We start from the raw sequence: 22,234 nt of genomic DNA, 5'->3' as shown, positions 1-22,234 counted from the left end.
AGACTGAGGCGGAGCCCTGGGTGCCGGAGGAGAAGGAGACTGAGGCGGAGCCCTGGGTGCCGGAGGAGAAGGAAACTGAGGCGGAGCCCTGGGTGCCGGAGGAGAAGGAGACTGAGGCGGAGCCCTGGGTGCCGGAGGAGGAGGAGACTGAGGCGGAGCCCTGGGTGCCGGAGGAGGAGGAGACTGCGGAGCCCTGGCAGGAGGAGGAGACTTGGGCGCAGGAAGCTTGGCTGCAGGAGGAGGAGACTTGGGTGCAGGGAGCTTGGCTGCAGGAGGAGGAGACTTGGGTGCAGGAAGCTTGGCTGCAGGAGGAGGAGACTTGGGTGCAGGAAGCTTGGCTGCAGGAGGAGGAGACTTGGGTGCAGGAAGCTTGGCTGCAGGAGGAGGAGACTTGGGTGCAGGAAGCTTGGCTGCAGGAGGAGGAGACTTGGGTGCAGGAAGCTTGGCTGCAGGAGGAGGAGACTTGGGTGCAGGAAGCTTGGCTGCAGGAGGAGGAGACTTGGGTGCAGGAAGCTTGGCTGCAGGAGGAGGAGGAGACTTGGGTGCAGGAAGCTTGGCTGCAGGAGGAGGAGGAGACTTGGGTGCAGGAAGCTTGGCTGCAGGAGGAGGAGACTTGGGTGCAGGAAGCTTGGCTGCAGGAGGAGGAGACTTGGGTGCAGGGAGCTTGGCTGCAGGAGGAGGAGACTTGGGTGCAGGAAGCTTGGCTGCAGGAGGAGGAGACTTGGGTGCAGGAAGCTTGGCTGCAGGAGGAGGAGACTTGGGTGCAGGAAGCTTGGCTGCAGGAGGAGGAGACTTGGGTGCAGGAAGCTTGGCTGCAGGAGGAGGAGGAGACTTGGGTGCAGGAAGCTTGGCTGCAGGAGGAGGAGGAGACTTGGGTGCAGGGAGCTTGGCTGCAGGAGGAGGAGACTTGGGTGCAGGGAGCTTGGCTGCAGGAGGAGGAGACTTGGGTGCAGGAAGCTTGGCTGCAGGAGGAGGAGACTTGGGTGCAGGGAGCTTGGCTGCAGGAGGAGGAGGAGACTTGGGTGCAGGGAGCTTGGCTGCAGGAGGAGGAGGAGACTTGGGTGCAGGGAGCTTGGCTGCAGGAGGAGGAGGAGACTTGGGTGCAGGGAGCTTGGCTGCAGGAGGAGGAGGAGACTTGGGTGCAGGGAGCTTGGCTGCAGGAGGAGGAGGAGACTTGGGCACAGGAAGCTTGGACTGGAGGGAGGAGAGTACATACAGCATTCTGCTGTAGTTGTCTTGCATTCTTCTGTTGGTCTCCTGCATTCTGCTGTTGGTCTCCTGCATTCTGCTGTTGTTCTCCTGCATTCTGCTGTTGTTCTCCTGCATTCTGCTGTTGCCTTCCAGGTACAGGCTTAGGCTGGTGCTGAGCTCCTCTTGAGCCATGGCAATGTTACTTCTCGGCTTCGAAGGACCATAAATAAAAGGTTTAGTTCTAGGGGGCTGGTTTAAAGGGACTTTAGCACTGCCATGGAGACACCGGTCAGAGTGTGAAGAGGAGGACCACCAGGATGTTATATTTGAGCATGGTCATGGTTTTATTGCTATAAAAACAGATACAAATATAAACATTAGTACAAAGTAACAGTGGTACATCACATCAGTACAACATCACATCAGTACAAAGTAACAGTGGTACATCACATCAATATAAAACAATTAGGTGACATGAATACAACTAAGGCAACGGTCATTATAGCAACTAAGGCAACACTCATTATGGCAACATCATTAGCAACAACTACAGGCAAACATCAGTAGCAACAAACTCACATCATTGACGCATGACCAGGCTTTGGCCAGACAGACAGGGCTCTGAAGGTGTTTTCTCTTGGGCTGCTGACAACAGAGTGAGTGCACAAGGCAGTTTATATAGTCAGTCAGTAACGAGGTGAGTGAGTGCAGGTGTGGTTGAGTGGATCAGGTGAGGGGTGGAGCCGAGTCATGATGATGGGCCAGGGGGTGGGGTTGCTGTCCAATATGAACCTTTTGTACAGCATCCCTCTGCTACAGCTGCTGCTTGTTCCAGCGTTGATTATAGACTCCGGTACTTTTGCAGACTACGTTCAGAATTCAACTATGGAATTACAAGAGTCAGATGCGGTAAGTACGTTTGTAAATGAACAACGTCGATCTGTTTTATCCTGTTTAATTCGATCTTGGACACAATGCATTTATAGAGAAATCAATACAACCTTGTTAGAATGAATGAAAAAAGTCTGCAAGGCTACCAGTTGTTTGCATTCTCTAGTCTGCAGTAAGAAACTTGAAGCATAACCTGACTTTACATGTGTAAATATACTGTATAGTCCTATTAGCCTGTGTGTGTTTGTGTGCGTGTGTGAGTGAGAGAGAGAGAGAGAACAATAAAAGTCGCACCAAACAAGGCTTCTGGCGTTGTGAAAAAGTTTCAGACGTGACCTTTTCCCTAAACTATTCCCTACCCCCACACGCGTAGCCACTCATAGTATGTTACAGTCATTTACTACTGTAGCCTTGAACCAACATCGCACGTCATGTTATCAACAACCTTTCATGTTTAGCCTACTGCAGACACAGCTTCATGACAAGCGGAATTAGTCTCTATTATGTTTTGAAATTACATCAGACCAACACTCGGTCCATGGCACAATTAATATGCCTACTGTACCATGCAAAGCTGTGAATACATTTGAAGCAAAATTAAAACGCTTTTTGGGCCACCCTTCTCCCCTCCCCCCAGTGTGAGACAAGGATACATTATTTGAATGGCATTATCAACTTTGTAAAACGTACATGTTATTGGTAACCCATTAGAGACTATAGCTGTGGCTCCATAGTGTGGCTCCCAGTACCCACTACTTTGAAATCAATTAATTTCACCAGCACTATAATATAGTTTCAATATAAGTGCAAGTGATTAGAAAATAATCACAATAATAATGACATATTCCAGGTGCTTTATAATTTTTTCACGGATATATGACTTAGGCTTACTGTACTTTGATTCATATAACTTGCAATGTGAATTCAACATAACAATTAATTGATGATTACTATTTGCACTTTTTCAGAGTCTACTTATGGAGGAGGTGGAGGCGATGGATCCAGAATATGCCCCTAGTCAGGCAGACTCTGATGAGGAACCTGAATCTTCTAGATCTCAAACAAAAAAAACAAAAAAAACCAAAGCACCCTCTAAAGGCAGAGGTCGTGGAGGCCCTGGAAGTCGTGGAGGCCCTGGAAGTCGTGGAGGTCGAGGTGGAGCCAGAGGAAGGGGGAGAGGCCGGGGACACCAAAGTGTCAGCAGAGTCGTGATTGCTGCAGATGATGAAGAAAGAGTGCAACAACATGCACAACTTCGAATGGCAGAAATAAGGGTACGATAACACATGATCTTTCTATACAATACTTTTTTTTGTTTCAGATATGGAAATGAACATACTAAAATACATTGTTTTTGTTTTTCCAAAGGCTGCAACATCTGCCCTGACCCCAGCTGAAAAGGACGGACTCCTGGAAACAGTCCTTGTGAATCTCCCGGGAGTCATGTTCGATGTTTGGGCACGAAGAGCACCACCCCCTGGTTCCCCACCTACAACTGCTCCTTCACAGCCTAGTGTCCCGCCTGGTAGCCCATCTACTCCCCACCCCGATGTCCCATCTGCTACTCCAGCTTCTCAACCTCCTGGGCCACCTGGTTCCTCATCTCCTCCGCCAGACGGGCAGCTGTGGTGGTGTACCTGTACGTATTGCAGGCAGATGCCAACTGACATTGAGAAGAAGTGCTGTGGCAACAATCGTGAGAGGTGCACTAGCCGCACAGTTCACATGGAGACATTGTGTTTGGAGGAGGCACACTTGAGGTTGAATCGGGAGCTTCGCAATGAGTACATTGCACAGATCGATCCGAATGACCCAGGGACTGACAACAGGGAATATCGCCATGCAGCCTACAGGCAGTACATCCTGTGGCAGTACGGGCGCTTGGGGGCAGGCAATAGGCGTGTTATACCATCATGTGTTGTATGGCGTGTGAGAACAAAATTTTCTGACCCTAACAATTCGTATACTGGTTACAAACCAAATATGCTGTGATCCCTCTGACCTCTTCTGACCAATCTGATGGTGCCTCATTGTTGTACATTTTGAAAACTTCAATATTGTGTGAATTGTGATTTGTGTTCTGTTCTTTCTTTTTTGCTGCTAAGTGTTAACTGCAATAAATGCCAAGGCAGAGGTTATGCAGATGTTAAATGTGACACTGCTTTTGCACAGTAGGGACACTGCCACACTTTCTTACTATTTATTACTAAAAATAAAATAGAATTTATTTGCACTACGTTTTCAGGCCAAAGACCCTCTAGTTGAGAGAGATAGATTCCATATAGCTTTGTTTGACATCACAATCTTCAGTGTAATTTGGATTAATGTCAATTTGTGTTTTCAGATATTTAACCACTAACAGTCATACTAAACCTGAGCTTTAACTCTGTACTTTGCCTGGTCTTTTTCCCCTCTACACCAACCTTGGCTCACAACGCCTTGTGCGCTACAGTTCTCAGAATATAGACACTGGTTGAAGACCCCTGCACTATATTGTCTTTCCTGGAATGTGTTCATTTTGGAGTTTGCACAAAAAAGATACCTTACCTGTACATTTTTTTGAATAAAAATTCTTGTAACGACCATTTGCATTTCTTTTCAATATAGCAAACAATTTAGAGGTACTATGTCAAAGTATTCACTGGTGAAAATGTCTTTATGGATTACATGGAGCGTGACAATCACAAATCCCATTCACAATTGTATACAGTATGAACACCCAGACCGGGTATTGAGGTTTACTATAATGTTAATCATTACTTTTAGACCATTATCACTTGATACGTCACTATCAACATAATTTAGCCCTTTGTGAAAAGAGCTTCTTCGCGTGTTGTCTGCTGAGGTTCCAGATTGTTCCCAAATAAATGTGTTAAAATTGCATAGCTAAAGAGTATCTATCAAACCATAAACATCACAGTGTAGCATCAACTGTAACCTGACCATAAACATCACAGTGTAGCATCAACTGTAACCTGAGGAAAATTAAATGTCCAAAGAAATATATCCCAGTTACTGTAGTGCTAGGTAATCCAGCTCCCCTAAATAAATCACTCTAGAGTTCTTCAGACATAACCAATCTATACATCCATTTTCAAGAATAGGGCAAAAACTGGTACTGAAGTACAAACTTTAATCTCAAGTGTAATGGCACTATACAATTAGAAAGTAACAAGTTGTAATAAACAATATATATACAGTATGTACACACACACACACACACACACACACACACACACACACACACACACACACACACACACACACACACACACACACACACACACACACACAGACTTTCCACAGCAAATTGAGGTATCCATTAATGATATATAACCTGTAGGACTGGGGTTTTCAAACTGTTGACTCAGGGCACCCCATGATTACACTCATTTTTTAAATCTTACAACCTCTGACATAATACAAAATAAGTCACATGTCACATAGAAATATCCGTTTCCATCATAACTGACTGAAAATGTGTCCTTGACCTTGATCCACTTGAACCCAGCGATCCCAGCATCTCTTTTGGGGGTGGTGGTCGGTCTCCAAATATGGCTGATCTACAAGCTTGCACCACATCACAACTTGATGCGTTGTGAGCTTGTAGACCATCTATTTTTGGTGAGAGCTGACCGTACCAGAACAGTGCGAAACCCTTCATAGTAGAGTGTTCGTGATGAATTCCAAATGTTATGAGATTAATCTGCAGCACCCATGGAGTCTGGACAGGCATCATGGTGTCCTTCATTTCTTAACCTATGAAAAAATAATTCAATAAATTAGTTTAATGACAAAACATTCTAGCTGACAATACATGTTATGGACAAGTCACTACATTTTTAAAATAAGTACCTGTCCTCTCTTGAGTTGTGTCTCCAGCAGTACATCAACAGGGACTGGTTCTTTGGGTGGTAGAAGTCCCAGCCGCCTCGCATCATCTGGCCTGGCTTTTCTTTTACGCGGTAGTCCTCCTTTGTGCTCCAGCCGAGCACGAACGATGGCTTTTTGAAGTTCTGGGATGTAGGCATAGTCCTTCTTGACCTTGTATGCATAGAGACTCCAATGCTGAGACTTCTTGTTCCATAACCTGCCATGGCTGTTGATGTTGAACAATGAAATTTAATCTCACGTCACAACAATTTCTATGACACACAATGTTGCTTTTTAAAGGCGAGGTGTTACTTACATTTTCTTCCCCTTCTTGTTGAGAAGTAGAGGTCTCCCGTTGTGTTTGTTGTAGTCGAGGGCTGCCAACAAAGTCCTTGTGCCATAAGCCGGTGGGTCAAAGGAGCATCGCTTACTTGCATACATTAACATATGCGAGTGGAATGATTCGAGATCAGAGGTTGTCCTGTGGTAGACAGAAAAGACAGAAAAGATCTCCTTAGTAAATGTAAAGTACAGTTTATCATCAAATGTAACAAATTATGAATGTTTATTTTTTTTAATAAAACTAACCTGAAATTGAGGTACTTTGGCACATTTTTTATCCAACGAGGATTGAAGATGGCCTCTTTCAATGCTATGTGGGCTGGTGAACCTGCAACCATCCATGGCTTCTCTGGCACGTGATCCTCAGGTAGAGGATCATGTAGGCAAGCCCCAAAATGCCATTCATGCCTTCCGGTGACATGGTAGAGCGTACCACGCCAGAGACCCTGAAAACACAGACAATGACAAAAACATGAGAAATAATTAATTTGGAATACAGGCTTGTAGTACTCCAAATGGTCAGTAGAGGGAAGTGCAGGCTCTATAGAGTTTGTCCAAAATTGGCCCTATTCTCATACCATGAACTCTGTGTAGGTACTGGCAGTATTGCAGCATATCCAAAACCAGGATATTATGTCCTTGGTCCATTTGAGGAGTTCTGTGTGGTTCTTCAGCTTTCCAGCCTGTACACATAACAAAATATCAATACAGTATAAATTGTCACACAGTCAACTGGGTGATGTCTGAATCTTTTTTTAATTCCAGAAAGAAACATGTTTAAAAATCAAGTAACAGTATCGAAAACACAACTGTGTTAGTTATAAGGTCAATGAAGAAAAAGAAAATTGAATGTATTCTGAGAAACATACCGCCTGTAGCCTCTTTGCCAAGGACTTAGCTGCATGCCACATGTCAAGCGTATGCTTCACTCCATAGTCCTTATATTGACCGCGTTCAGGATCTAGAAGACATTTTCAAAATCATATACATTTCAGGTACGATTGATTGATTGATTGTCTAGTTAAATAGCTCTGAATTGTATAGTTAATTAACACTAAAATATTCTATAATCTATATTTGTATTACTTACCCATTAATGCAGCGATCTGCACATGGCCATCAGTGCAAATTTCCTTGAGGGAAACACTAGGCAAAAGAGCATTCATAGTTCTGATGAAGCCCTCTTTCTCCATAATGACAGAGTTGCGTTTGGTCTCTCGCTTGTCGACCGTAACTATGTTGATGATGTTACGTGAATCGTTCTCAATGGTTGTGTACGTACAGTACTGTGCACAATGCCCTGCAAAAATGACGTAAGGTTAGACTAATGTGTATTTCAAATTTGAAAATTCAGTAACTAACACACTACACAAGTTGATATCCACGCCATACCTGGTGAGTCCATCCTTCCATCGCCCAGTGCCACAACATCCTTTCCTTGAAGACCACCAAGTATAGTGTGCCTGTGGTCCTCCCAGAAGGATGTTATAGTATCTACTATAAACTCGTCCTGCAGAGTGTAGAATGTTGACTCATCCACAGGCTTCATGTTCATGTATCGGAAGAGGTGTGCAATCTTGAGGTAGTTATTGCCAGACAGGAATATATTTGTGGCCAACATGAAATCGCCAGCGTGCATACCAAATTTAAACTGAGGTTGTGAGTTCCACCTCCACTGTAGGTGCTCATTTGCGCATTTCTAAAGTCAAGAGAAGGAAATGGGCAGTGATTAGATTCCAATTGCACAGCATCTTAAATAGCTTTCATAAATAACTGTGTTGGCCCGAAACAAAAAATCTTTCTATACAGTATGTGATGTGAAGGGGGAGCCTTACCCATTCTACAATGTATGCTGTTCCTTTTGTCTTGATTTTGCAATCAAATGGTGCTACAGCATCGCATTGCAGTCCCAGTCGTGTGTTGCTCCAGGAGCAACGATCAAAGGGAAACCGCATGAACTGTACAAGCTGCTGCAAACTTTTTTCATAAATGATTGCTGCACTCTGGCCAACAATATCGTCTTCACTCTGGATTTGTAGATTTAGGGAGGAGGGCGGGTCGACCTGGAAGTCAGGTTCAGGAAGGTCTGGCGTGTCGTGCACAGTAGTTTCTAACCCAACGATAGGGAGGCTATCTATGTCAACTCCAGCTCCAGACTTCAAAGCACCACCTGCCCTGTGTCATAGAAACATATAGGAATGGTATGAGACACAGCAAGTTGATTTGTCAAATTGTCTGCAGGTTGATCAGCTGAAACATGTATGGAAATAAATAACAAAAACATACCGAATGCTGAAGCTGGGGATATAGTCTTCGTCTGAGCTATCGTTGTCAGCGCCATCCAGATCGTCACCACCGGACTCTGTGTCGTCATCTAAATTAGGCTCCAGATCAGGGTTGTCTACGATTCTGTTAATGCACAAATTGTGTCAGCTGTAGTTCATCATTTGGGAAGTGAAATAGCAACAAAAAGCGAAGGCTCCATACTTACGTTGTGTTCACGAGGGCGTTCACTTCATCCTCATCTAAGTCGTCAATCTCCAGATCCCTAAATAACAATAGTCAATCAGTACCTTTCAATACTGAAACATTATATACTTACATCCACAACCATTTGTATGCATAAATGCATACATACATAAATGTGCCCACCCACACACAATTGTATCCATAGCACACATCCATTATATACTTACATCCAAAACCATTTGAATGCATGCACCCGCCCCCATTTACACACACACAAATTGTGTGCATAGCTCACATCCATTTGTGTGTGTGTGCACAGAAACACGCACACCACAATCTATTAAAATCTTACATTTGCTCAGGGGCAGCGACTTCCATCTCTTCAAGGACAGCGACGTCTGCCTCTCCTTGTGATCCACTTGGATCAGAAATCTCCCTATCACTTGGATCAGAAATCTCCCTATATGTCACAAAAGATATTATGGCACCAATGTTAGTATGATACTTAGTTCATGTTTACTTATCAATATGTGTGGGTTTGCCAAGTAATCAAAACACTTGATTTCAAGCATCCTTTTTCATTTGAGGTTTGGGTGTTTAGACTATTTATGATAATCAGGGGGAAAGAATCGCTAAAAATACAAACAAATCTGTACAAGCAAATAGACTACACATCACCAAATTACCTTTCTGATTCCACGTCCAGGGTTGATATAGAGGGAGCGCCCCTTTTGACAAAGCCTAAAGCCTTGCCTGGAGTGGATATACCGGGGGGACCCTTGGATAAATGATCGTGGCTGGGGGAAGAAAATAAATATAACCATTGTTACACGGGATCATGGCTATGTTCCCTCAACCCTATGTTCCCTCAGCTGAGGTTAGGGTTCAATACATTATATGTCATGATTACAAATTAGCACCCCAAAACGCTTTGACAAAAAGAAAACAAATAAAGCTTGCACTTGTAAAACAAAGATAATAAAAAAAAAATAAGATTGCGAGTTTGAGGGAGGGATGAATAGCTTTGAAAAGACGACAAGCTAAGCTACCAACCTAAACAAAACATTGCGAGTTTTGGGGGAATGCTGGATCGCTAGCCATAAATTATAATTCACGTTTATTTTGAAGACGTTTTCAGTGTACAAGAGTTATAACGGCGAGAGGAAGAGTGGATCGCCGCGGTATGATTCATATCAGAATAAGATTGCTAAATGTAAGAGTAGTCCAGAGACAATAACAATGTCTTTCGGAGTATTCACGCACACACACACACACACACACATACTCGTTTTTACTACATACTGAGGACATTACATAGACTTCCATTCATTTTTATGCAAGTCCTGTGGCCTTACCCTAACCCTAACGCTAACTCTAACCCTAAACCTAACACAACCCCTAATTTTAGTGAGGACCGCAAAAATGTCCGCACTTTCCAAAAATGTCCTCAATCTGTTGGTTAAAAACGCTTTCTGATTCTCACTGGGTAGTAAGAACGGGTACACACACACACACACACACACACACACACACACACACACACACACACACACACACACACACACACAGACAATGGGCTGCAGAAACACGACGGTTTGCAGAAGGCTAGTGCTAGCCGTTGTCCAGCGTCGCTAAACAACATATATGTTTACACAAACAAGTTGTATACCAACGTATGCACTTGCAATTCTAAGTACAACAATGACAAATTGACGAGTAACAATTAGCCTACGTTCAGTTTTAGTAAACTTACCAGGCTAAAAGAAAACGAGCAAGTTCCCAATCATAGGTGTATTTCTTTTCTTTCTTCAAGTTTTCCCACTTCTCGTGCATATGAAGAAGGTAAATCCTCGATTTCTGCTTTTTCTGGTGATATTCCTTTTGTTGTTGAGATGATTCTGTTGTTCTTTTCTTTTTTGCGGGTGGAGGTTTAGTTCCAGAACTTCCCGGGAGTTGAGGTTGTTGCTCTTCCATGGTGGTTCAGCTCTGGACTGAATAGCTACTAAAACAGCGGCCAAAAGCTGTTGTTGTTCGAGGCTAAATCAACTTCCGGGAAAGACTCACTGTGATTGGCCGGTAGTGTGTGATCCGGTAGACAGCGGATACAGAAAATGGGAAGTGACGTAATTATGCCGCGAAAATTGTCCCCCCTCACCGGTCATAGAAAATATATAAAGAAAAGGCTTTCAGAGCTGCAATTCACGGAATGGGGGTTCTAAAACTTTAGCGATTTAACAGTTAGGACCATTTTAAGATTTGTTTTATAAAAAAAGTTACATAGTACAACTTTAATACTGCCTTCCCCCACGCCATCCACTCTTGAAAACAACAAGGCGTTGCATTGTGGGTTTCACCCAACAGCCAGTTGTGAGTCAGGCACCAAAATGCTTTGTGGCTGCCCTGAACATGATTGCATTTTTGCTGGATACTTGGTAAACTTGACTGTTGCTCTGTGCTTGATCGGATATTTTGTTCCCCTCTACACCAAACAGTCTTTGAATATAGCCAATCTACAAGCTCACACAGACTCACACAAAGGCCCATCACTGTGCTAAGCCAACTGGCAGGATTCAGCAATGCAATGCACAGGTAATGGATGCACACATTGCTGCATACCTGGTAAACTTGACTGTTTGTTCTGTTCATTAATCTGCTCCCCCCCACACCTCGGCCAAGACAGCTCTCGGGATTCAGCCAAGCAATGCCCCCCCCCCCCCCCCCCCCCCCCCCCCCCCCCCATAGTCCATGTTCCCGCCCTCTTCTCTCTGCCAGCACCAGTCAAATACCCACCGCTGTGCCAATACAGCTCTCGGGATTCAGCCAAGCAATCGACCGGTAATCGATATCACACATTATAGAATTATTGATGGATACGTGGTGACTGTTTGCCTTGTACTTGAGCTGCTCTTTTCCCCCCTGTACCTCTGTGAAAATAGCCCATCTACAAGCTCACAGCAACTCGCACCAGGTTTTCACTCCACCAGCCCCAGTGAAAGGTCAAGCCAGCTCTCAAGATTCAACCAAACATGCAAGGGAACATGCAAGGGTAATAGAAACACATTATTTTGCACCAGTATGCCTATGGTTGCCTACCCCTCTGGTATAGCGATTATAACAGACATACAACACAGCACAAAATATTAAACCAGCCTGACTAAACTTACTGAGTAAGTACATGGAAAAATGATTTCCTCATTCCTCTGCTGGGCTCTCTGTGCTCGGGTGACTGTGATCATGTTGGCTGTGAATGGTTCGATCAGGTTCCAAAATGCCATCAGGTGTTCAAAGGTAGCAAATCTTGAAGACAAATTAAGATTGTCATTATTAACGATAAGCAAGGTTTCGCTTTTATTTAATGGCATTCACACACATTAATTTACATAAATTAATAACGCATATGAAATTGCTATGCTTTATGCAAGCTGCGAAGCTGTGGCAAAGACGCTCCGAAGCATAGTGCCCTCAGTGCGCTCCAGTGCACTGACACTGATACACTCAAAAAGCACATGGAAAGTCTGAGAAGTGTTGACAAAGTGAAGGAGATGATGATGAGCAAGTGTTCCTCGCAAGCAGGCCTAAAAATGCCAGCCGCCGCCAGTCCCAGCGGAGAGAGCAAAACCCCCGCTCGTTATCGCCAAACCAAGCCGACGTGGCTTTTCCTCACACCAGACGCTCACGCACACACAGCGACGCATCTAATCATTACTTCAGAATCAGATACAGTATTTTAAGCCCTTTAATTGCTCAAATCGCGGCCGAAGTGGATGTCTCAGTGACACTTGAGTTGACACAGTTTTCCACTTTGTGACGGCTGGTGATATGACGGTGTGAGAAATACGATGTGTGGCGTGAGAGCATGGGTCATGGGTTAGAGTGAGTCTCACGCTCATTGCGTGAGGGTTGGCAGCTCTGTTTGTGTGTAATACAGTGATGCAGTGCTGATGTTTGGGGGTAGCGGTTTTCAGGACGCCATGCGCACGTCGCTGAACACCCACTATGGAGACAGGTTTATTGGTATGCATACAGGCTCGTTTCTTTGTTAAAACACCCTGTTTTGATACTAAAGCGTTGTTTCTTTGTTAAAACACCCTCTTTTGATACTAAAGCGTTGTTGAGGTGTGAAGTAACTTGGGGGGTTTTGGGATCAATGCATGTCCATTTGCGTTAGAGGCATGACCCCTTATCAGAAAAAAATATGAAGCATTTATACATTTATTATTCTAAGCTGGCTATGCACCTTTTTCTTGTATGTGTTGTCAGTGTGAGTGCAGTATGTGCACAATAAATGCATGCCCAAAGTTTGAAATTGTCTACTTAGTTCATTCTTGCAATTCATATGAAGTGTTTGCCAACATGTGTAAAAATCAGTTGGCTTTGATGTGGTTTAATGTATAGGCCTATAGGACATAATATTATTTCTACTGTATTCTTCTGATCTGACGGGCCATTATTTGGCTAAATATCAGCCTGAAGCATAAGCTAGCACGTGGGGCAAGATGAACCAAATGCCTTGAGGTAAATTGAACTATGTGAATCACCATTCATATTTTTATTAGGTCTTTGCTACTCAAATTATGCTGAATGATATTTCATTTTGATGAATACACTCTTTTAAGTTTTCAATATTATATTAATAATTGCAAATATTAAAAGGTTCTGAATAACATTTTATTTAATTGTTTTTTTACTTTCTATCCCACGATTTAGTAACCCATTTTTTTCACCCAGTGTCAATTGTCTAAGCTATGTAATCCTGGGCTCTGCTCTCCCTCTTCCGTGCCTGGGGAGACAACAGACTGACCTCATGCTTCCTTCAATGCATGAGTAGTCCAAGTTGTTTATTTTCAGGATCCAGAACGAACCTTTAGGAACATTTCAGGTCGGGTCTGATTCAAGTGCCATTTTGCTATTGACTTATAACAAAGGATCTCGGCAGCTCATGTCTCTGCAGAACCACAGCTGGCTGCCAGGTCTTTCCTCTTTGCATCCTGACATTGTCTCCTGCTTGCAAATCAGGCAGGCTCTTGGTTTGCCTGTCGAAGTACAGTTTGTGCTTATCCTGTTATTCTCTCAGCTTGCTGCGTACCTGGTCAGACCCCTCTGGAGTAAGCAGTGTGGTTCAAGTTGGCAATTTTCCTTTTAGCTGCCTCCCCATTAGCAGCTGTGCTGGTGATAATCCTACACCCTCCAGGGGTGTGTTGCGATATTCCAATAGCGAAATGTAGGGCTCACCATTGCTGTCCTCTGCTTTTTTCAGCAAGTTTTTAACAGTTTGTATTGCCATTTCCACTTGACCATTTGATTGGGCATGACAAGGACTGGATGTGAGGTGTGTGAATTCCCACCTTTTTTGCAAAATCTCTAAACTCAGCACTAGAATACTGAGGAGCATTATCAGAAATCAACAGATCACAGATACCTTTCCTAGAAAAGATTAATTCCAGTGCTACTATGACACTGTTACTGGTGGTATTTTTTAGCTTTACGATTTCTGGGAACTTAGAGAAATAATCCACACACAGTAGAAAGTCAGATCCTCAAAAAGGAAAGAGATCAGTCCCTACTTTCTCCCATGGTCTGTGAGGTAGGGGGTGTGAGAGCAACGGCTCTCTCGGGTTGCTGTTATGGTTCTCATTGCACATGGCACATTGAGACACCATTTCCTCAATTTGTGAAGATTGGTACAGAATGTCTCTGGCTCTTTCTTTACACTTCACAATTCCTAGATGTGACTCATGTATTTTGTTCAGCATTTCCTGTCTATCTGAGTTGGAACAATGAGGATGGCTCCTTTAAACATCAGCCCTGATGTGTGAGTGATTTCATCCCTAAAGGTCCAATAAGGCTGCATTGTTGTTCATACTTAACGACCCTCAGTTCGTGTAATGTCTTTCAGTAACTGCATTTCGGGGTCATCTGCCGATGCAGATCTGAATGTGTGCAGTTCCTCCTCTGACACAGGTAGCTGAAGTGTGATCAAATTCACTTCCAAATCTTTCTCCAGCAGAATGTACGGCTCGTACGGCTCAGTGCGTCTGCTATATGAAGCTCCTTGCCTGGATGATAGGTGACTTTAAGGCTGTATCTTTGCAGCCTCAGCAGCATCCTCTGTAGCCTCATTGGAGCTTGATGTAAGGGTTTTTTAAAGATGATCTAACTTAAAGGCATATGGTCGCTCTCAACTTGAATGACCTAAACGTACTGGTGAAACTTCTCACATCCATAGACAATGGCAAGTAGCTCTTTTTCTATTTGCGCATAACGGCTCTGTTCCCGTGACGCATACGATACTGGCTGTCCCTCCTGTAGTAGGACTGCTCCGATGCCTTCTGAGCTGGTGCCTACTGACAGAGTAACTGGTTTGTTCACATCATAAAACTTTAACATCGGAGTATTGGTGACCAGCTGTTTGAGTTGCTCAAAACTCCTCTGTTGTGGTTCCTCCCAGTGCCACTCTGACAGGTTAGGAATAAACTTTGCGAGATACTTGATCATGCCGTTGAACCTCAGTAATTCCTGTTTATCCTGTGGCGGTGGAAGCTGTGTCACTGCTCTGATTTTTTTCTCATCCGGTTTCAGTCCACTGGCACTGAGTTTGTGTCCAATGTATTTTATTTCAGTTGTTCTGATTGTGCATTTATCTCTGTTGACCTTTAAGTTATTTTCTCTCCAATAGCAATCTCAGCCTGTGGTCATGTTCTTCTACAGAGTCTCCCCACACAAGCATGTCATCAATGATATTTACAACTCCTTCAAGCCCCTCTATCATATGTGCAATGGCCCTCTGGAACACCTCGGGTGCTGAACAGATGCCAAACTGTAACCGCAGGAACCGTTACTGTCCGATTGGGGTATTAGGTGCAGAGATTTGAACTCTCTTCATCTAATTTGATTTGCCAAAACCCTTTATTAGTGTCTAGTACTGAGAAATACTTGGCGTTTGGCATACAGGAAACTACTTCCTCAACAGTCAGTAATGGATAGGGCTCCCGTTTAGTAGCTTCATTCACCCTAAGTCCGGTCAATCTGAATATGGTGCTGACCAGGTATGGAACCCAGTCCATTTAATAACTCCTCATACTCTTTGAGGATGTCATCCTCCTTTCCAACTTGATGCATCCTCTTCACCAAGCCTATAGTTTCACACAAGTGGCTCCCCAGTATAGCTGGTACATCTTCTTGAGTGATTTCAAACTCAATGTTGTGCTTTTGGCCTTTGTATTCACAGGTTAGAGCTCTCTTGCCCAGCGGTGCTATTTTCTGCCCAAAGAAAGCAACAAGTTTGCTCTTACTCGCTTGGAGCTTGCCTCTGACCTCCAGTGCATTGAATGTTTTCACCGACATCGCAGTCTGTGCCTGTGTCCAATTTAAAAGTCACAACTTTTGTATTTATTTTTAGGCTTTCCATCCATTTTCCTCCCTCAGTTTCAGTCTCAGCTGACTCCATCACACTAATGTGTTTGTCATGCTCCTTACTGAGTGTGCCAATGAACATGTCATTTTCCTCTTCACTTTGCTCTTTCTATTTGGTTGCTGCCACTAGACTGACTGACTCTCTGTCTGATTCTGTGATCTGTACATTTTGGCAAAGTGATCTTTCTTGTAGCAATTGTTACACATTTTGAAACCACATCTATTGCAACTTGAACCACTCTGTTCTGTATTTGGTTTCACTCTAAAGTATTGTTTCCCTGAAAGTTTGTACTGTGTGCTTTTCCACTTCTGTCAGTGCTTTCATTTGAGTAGTCGTTAACCACTTGAACCCCAGGGGGGGTCCAGGGGAAAAATCTGCCTAAAATGCATGCCCAATTTGGAACAGTTGTGGACACAAAACTACAATGATTGTGGCTACTCTTGACCACCAAATGTAAACTAACCCCTGAAAAATCACCCTATGGAAAATTTGCATTCTGAATAGTGAAACATACTCAAGACCTCATTGGAGACATATATAGGGAATAGAGAAATTGTCCATTAAGGTGTCATCAATTGATAGGCAAAATCTTATGAATATATTTCAAACTATGTAAACTCTACAGATGTTTTAGTGAGAGTAGGGCTGTAAAATTAGTAATGTAAAAGTATAGGGTGAAAAATGATGAAAGCAAGTAAAAAATAATGTGTAATAATAATGTAATATGAATAATGCATGGATGAAATTGAAATTGTAATTTGATTTTGTCTCTTTTGATTTATTGACCTCTGAACAGTTTGGTGACTGGTCATGGGAAGCCGGCTTCCCATATGGGGCTTAATTCACTTGCCCTGCAAATATCAATGGCCTTTTCTAGTGACAAATCTGCTTCTCTTAAAGGAGGCCTGTCACCTAAGGGGTTACTGCCACTTTAAGAATCATCTTAAAAAAACAAGTTAATATTTTTATGATGTTATTGTGGGGATGCGCAATTATAAGCCAATCAAATTAATTGTCTGCATAGCCTGACTGTATGACTACTTACTGTACTGGTCAATGTTGTTAGGCAGATTACACTGAGACAGTTTCAAACTGCACAGAGATGCACAGAGAGACCAGGGAAAGAGAACACATGAACTATACTGTATAATACTATTATAATTTCGGGGATGAAGCGGTCCTTTAACAGTCTGCCTCTCACTTGGTCATTAATGCCACACACAATTCTGTCACGTACCAGTGAATCGTGCAGATCTCCAAATTTGCAGTCCTTGGCCTTGTTCTTTAAATCCGTCACATACTGTAAGAATCAATGGGCTCCGACTGCTTCTGTGCTCTCGTGAAAAAGATGTGTAGCATACAGCGTAGCATTCATTCACTTCATAATACCAACATGAACTACTGAACACTGCACAACACTGCCGTTAAGTGTAGGTTGGCTACAGGTGCCCATGAGGCACAACACCCAATATATGACAGTCTGGCAAATTCTGACTCCTGTTTGCAAATTCTAATTCGCAGACTTTGTGGCTCTTTCCCCAGGTGAACTTAAGTACATGTATGGGGTTTCTCAGACCAGCAAAGGTTCTTGCAACAGCAAAAGATAGATTTTCTTTGGTCTAAGCATTGCAATGGAAGATGGCGATTGGCAGTGATGTCACAAACAGATGATGAGTGGCGTCTATCAATGTGAGCCTTGAGGTTTTTCTTATTCAGTTCCAATTTTTCTTTTTTTTTACTTTTTTTGCCCTTGACTGGAGTACTTTGCGGGCTGTTGAGGTGTCAGTACAGGCTGTTGGGGATGAGGAAGCCACTGTGGAGGCTGCAAAGGTGACAGTGGATAGAATACCGGTATATTCTAGCGGTATTAGTTGTACAATGCGTTTTCCCATCTTTAAGTTGTGTTGCAGGGGAACATGTTACAGACACTCCTGTGTTACGGTGTGTTTGTGTGCATTACTTACACTGGCGCAACCAGGGAACAGTGCCGCTTGGGCGATGAGAAAAGGGGACTCTGCTGGAGATGTAGATGGAGATGGGGGACTGAGTTACTAGGGACCAAGGCAGATATACAAGCGCACAGCGCGGCACCGAGTGCCGCAATGTGAGCTTGTAGATCTGCTATTTTTGAAAAGTCGTGAAAATGTGTGCAAATCTTTGAATAATGTATTTTTTAAGCGAACATAAAATTTTGCTTCTGGGGGTCCCTGGAATTAAATATTTTGAGATGGAGGCTCCGTGGCCAAATACATATAATTTTGGGGGTCCTTTATGTGAAAAAGTTTGAGCACCACTGACATAGAAACAGAAAACCGAAACCGCAGTGAATCCTTTGACCCAGGGCCCAGGATTTGGTGCGACACCCCTGAGTGGGAGAACAGTTTTGGAGGAGAAAGGGAGGATGAGGTGGAGAGCTATTTGCGCCAAAAGCCAACAGTGTCAACTTGCCTTTAGCATTGGAATGCAGAGAAACTGACAAACTGGGCAGCGGCCGATGATTAATTATCGCCTATAGACAATAGCTGTGGAATGCTGCCACACATTCCTTCACATGAGACAGCAGTGAAGGCACGCAACATTTCAGTCCGTTCTCACCCCCCCTGCTTCACCCCCCTGACACGTTTTGAACTCGCTTTTGGCGTCATCCCGTCAGATGCGGAGGGAGCACATAGTGCACATGCGCCGACACGTTTACTCGAATATGTATCTACCGTTAGTGGGAATCAAACCCGGGCCTTAGGGGGGGGGGGGGGGGGGGGGGGGGGGGGAGAAATCTTGAGGAAAAAGAAGGGAAAGGATGCAATTCTAACGCAGCTTCATGTGAAATCCTGCCGCAAGCGATTATGTATCAGAATATTTTCAAAAAGCACTGAAATGTTAACACTAGCTTTTCCAAAAATGGTAAGTATGGATTCCAAGGTCGCCGGTTTGTTCCCCGCTTTCACCAAAAGTAACCTGACAGTAACAAGTGCTCTTGCTGTGTGTGATGTGAAATAAAGTGTAGAGAGCCGTCCCGCCACAACAAGAGCGATAATTGTAAATTATGGGCATACCCATACCACAGATGGTAACATGGACATGCTGGGCCCGATTCAGCACAGGAAAAAGAGTTGGAGAGGCCCTCATTGTGCGCTATAGAGAGAGATCTCTCTCTATAGCGCTGCTGCAACTCAAAGATTTGCCATTTCAGATCATGACAAGTGACAAGCCAGTGGGCCAATTACTGTACATGATTTATATTTTGTCGTCGGGTGAAAACCTTGTTTGGCCAAAACCGTTTGTTTTGTATTTATCATTTAAAAAAATTTAAACTAGTGAAAACAGCCGATCTACAAGCACACAACGCCTCGCACCGCGAGGCGTTGTGTGCTTGTAGTTCTGCTGTTTTCACTACTTTTGTGCAACAGCCTTGTTTGATGAAGCAGGGCTTTGCTTTGCAATGTATACATTTGAAACTTGGAGATACAAGGTTTCTGCCCGACAGTGACGATTTACTTTGTTGGCCGCCCAGCCGCCAAAATGGAACGAAGGCCGACATTTTATTTTTAATGTTTTCCTAATGGCCGGCCTGGGCCGGCCGGGAATGAACCGGCCGTTCGGGAGTTGTCCCGCTTTTCCCAGTGGTCCCTGAATGGTAATGATTGTAGACAATGACAGTGGTGAATGGCAATCGTTGGCATCAGTTTCAGAGTAATTTGATTAATAATGCAATTAAAATCCATCTGTAGGCCTATTTTCAGGGCGTCAGTAGACCTATAGGTAACAAAGGATATGAGTTTGGTTGCTTCCATGCAATACATAGCCTACTGTCATCAGTGCATACAGTTCAGTTTAAAACCATTAGTCCTTGCATATTATAGAAAGCCATCAGTTGTATGTGTGTGTATAGGGCACAGCTTCCCTGTAACCAGTGGTGAAAGTGGTTCGCTGCGCGGCCGAAAAAAATTGGGAGGCTCTAACCCCCAAAACCCCTGAAATGCATAGAAAACTGCATTTTGGCACAGTTATACACACAATAAAAACACTACAGGTCCTACACCTGAATTAGGCAACGGCATTACACTTATAGGCTGTATTGCGTTTTGAGAAAAAGTGCTTAGAAAATGGATTTCGTTCCCACGCCTGGGCACTACTCATTCAATGCATTTTTGCATAGACAATACCATTGTGGACTTTGGGTTGAAAGTTCTCCGCACCAAACTTGCACGACTGTTGTCACCAGCCAGAATTGTATATACAAGTGAATAGCAAAAAACGAAAATCTTGTGCTGCTGTTTTTGCTTGTAAAATCTACTATATTGATTTTGGCAACTCAAAATCTTTCTAAAATATCATATATACATCTACATAACATCTGAAACTAGTATTGGTGGCTTAGTGTACACATTTGTGAATTTAGATCATGAAATGTAGCAAATTTGTTGACGAAAAGTATGAACCTAACTGATGGGCCCCCAGCACAATGAAACATACACATAGAACAATTATTTTCATTCATGAAAAATGGCACAACCTGCTGTGTAATGAAAAGATTTAAAAAAAGACACTCCTTGGCCAAAAATTGCTGAAAATCAATGACATTTCGACCACACCTCTTAAATTGGTATAATGCCACAAACGGACAAGACTAAAATAAAAGCACTAAAAGGTCAATAATTATTAAACATATAAAACATTTATTGAAGTTACAGTGTTTCACAGTCACAGCTTCTGTTATTTGTGCATTCCCCCCCCCCCCTAGGAAGGACATGCAGGTATGAAACTCACCTAGTCTAATCACCAGACGCTTTGACAAGTCAGCATCTTTCCAGCGGATTTGTTGAGCTTTGGCATATATAGCTTGGTCAAAAACTAACACAACATGGTCAAGTTCTAGCTGATCAGCAACTGCAACACTTCTCTTTAGGATAGTGTTAACTGTTGACATCTCGGTCGGTGAAGCCTCAATGACTGGAAGATAATACAGTGCTGACTTTTGCAGAGTCGCATCACTTTGAAGCATTGTATGGAAACCTGTCCAGCTTGGAACTGTGCATTCTCCAGCATCTGCATACTTTACTAAAGCATATGCCAGTTCAGTTTTGGCAGCAGACACGGTGTTCAACCTATATGTTTCTGCCTGCAATGGAACACTTTCATGGTGAAACAAGTTTTGTGGCCCTTGTCTTTTAGACTGCGGTAGTGTTCTATAGGTAAGCTAGGGGGTGCTTTGAAAGTGTAAACTCTCTTCTGTAGTGGCTGTCTGTCTGTTCTTGACACAGTTTCAGTGACAGAACTTTGCAGCATAATGCCATTTGTATGGTGAGTAGTTCCATGACCTGACAGCGTCTCCTCCCCAAAATCAATGTTGTCCCACACCAGTATTGTAGGTGCCTTCTTTGAGAATCCCTTTGGGATTTTGTCTCTGTTCTCTACTAGTTGTAGTTCAGCTAGGCTAGTGTCTAGACTGAGAACTGTGATCCATGAAGCACAATGTCCTAATCTACTCAGTAGTGGCAGAACATTAGATGAACCTGTTAAATGGCGAACAGTCATTCCAAGACACAATGACTTGGGTGTCTGCTTTCTACCTTTAGATGCCAGGTACACAATGTCTTGACAAACAGATAAAACCTTTAGGTTCACATCATAAGGAATATCAACAAAACATGATAATGTTGGTTCTTCTGTTGCACCTATAATCCAGGAAATGATATTGTACAATTCAACTGGAACAACAGCTTTAGCATCAGACACATTTAAATTCTCCGCTGTGGGAGGCCACGGGCATGCCATACCAGGACAGTCCCTTAGAAGCCCCTTTAAAAGCAATCCCGCAGTATACAGTGTCCTTGTGTCCTCAGTATTTTTCTGTCGAGAACTTGTGGTAGCCATGTGTTCACTGTCGGTTTCAGCTTGGCTTTCAGCTTGGCTTACCTCGGTAGACTCGGTTGTGGTTGATGTGCCTGATTGCTGAGGTAGCCAGTCTAACAGTTTATCTGCTGATAGTGTCTCAGCATAAACCATTTCACAGATGTTCCGCTTGGTAGGGCAGTGGAAAACGAGCTGGGGGAA

The 22,234-nt window shown here is 43.5% G+C and overlaps 1 protein-coding gene and 1 long non-coding RNA gene across 3 annotated transcripts; both read right to left on the bottom strand.

Moving 5' to 3' along the window:
- Positions 1 to 6,358: 6,358 nt before the first annotated feature.
- LOC308297721 lies at positions 6,359 to 7,475 on the bottom strand. Of its 2 annotated transcripts, XR_013962680.1 has the most exons (5): positions 7,388 to 7,475; positions 7,167 to 7,258; positions 6,876 to 6,980; positions 6,544 to 6,743; positions 6,359 to 6,436 (listed from the first exon to the last, which is right to left on the bottom strand). It is a non-coding gene; the product is annotated as an uncharacterized lncRNA (long non-coding RNA). The 2 variants fall into 2 exon arrangements; XR_013962681.1 differs by lacking the exon at positions 7,388 to 7,475 and having other exon boundaries at positions 7,167 to 7,276.
- Positions 7,476 to 7,654: 179 nt separating this feature from the next.
- Positions 7,655 to 9,524, bottom strand: LOC308298150 (uncharacterized protein; the record flags this gene model as incomplete). The annotated part of the gene is made up of 6 exons (XM_080741706.1): positions 9,453 to 9,524; positions 9,119 to 9,226; positions 8,789 to 8,845; positions 8,584 to 8,706; positions 8,133 to 8,472; positions 7,655 to 7,807 (listed from the first exon to the last, which is right to left on the bottom strand). Exons 2-6 carry the CDS (start codon positions 9,142 to 9,144, stop codon positions 7,655 to 7,657), a joined length of 699 nt encoding a protein of 232 aa, XP_080597832.1. The 5' UTR covers positions 9,145 to 9,226; positions 9,453 to 9,524.
- Between the last annotated feature and the right edge of the window lie 12,710 nt (positions 9,525 to 22,234).

This window comes from Nannobrachium achirus (genome assembly GCF_963921795.1).
Source record: "Nannobrachium achirus genome assembly, chromosome: 14".
NCBI classification, from domain to species: Eukaryota; Metazoa; Chordata; class Actinopteri; order Myctophiformes; family Myctophidae; genus Nannobrachium; species Nannobrachium achirus.
Note: the sequence above shows the minus strand (reverse complement) of the source record. Positions and strands in the feature narration are given on the sequence as shown.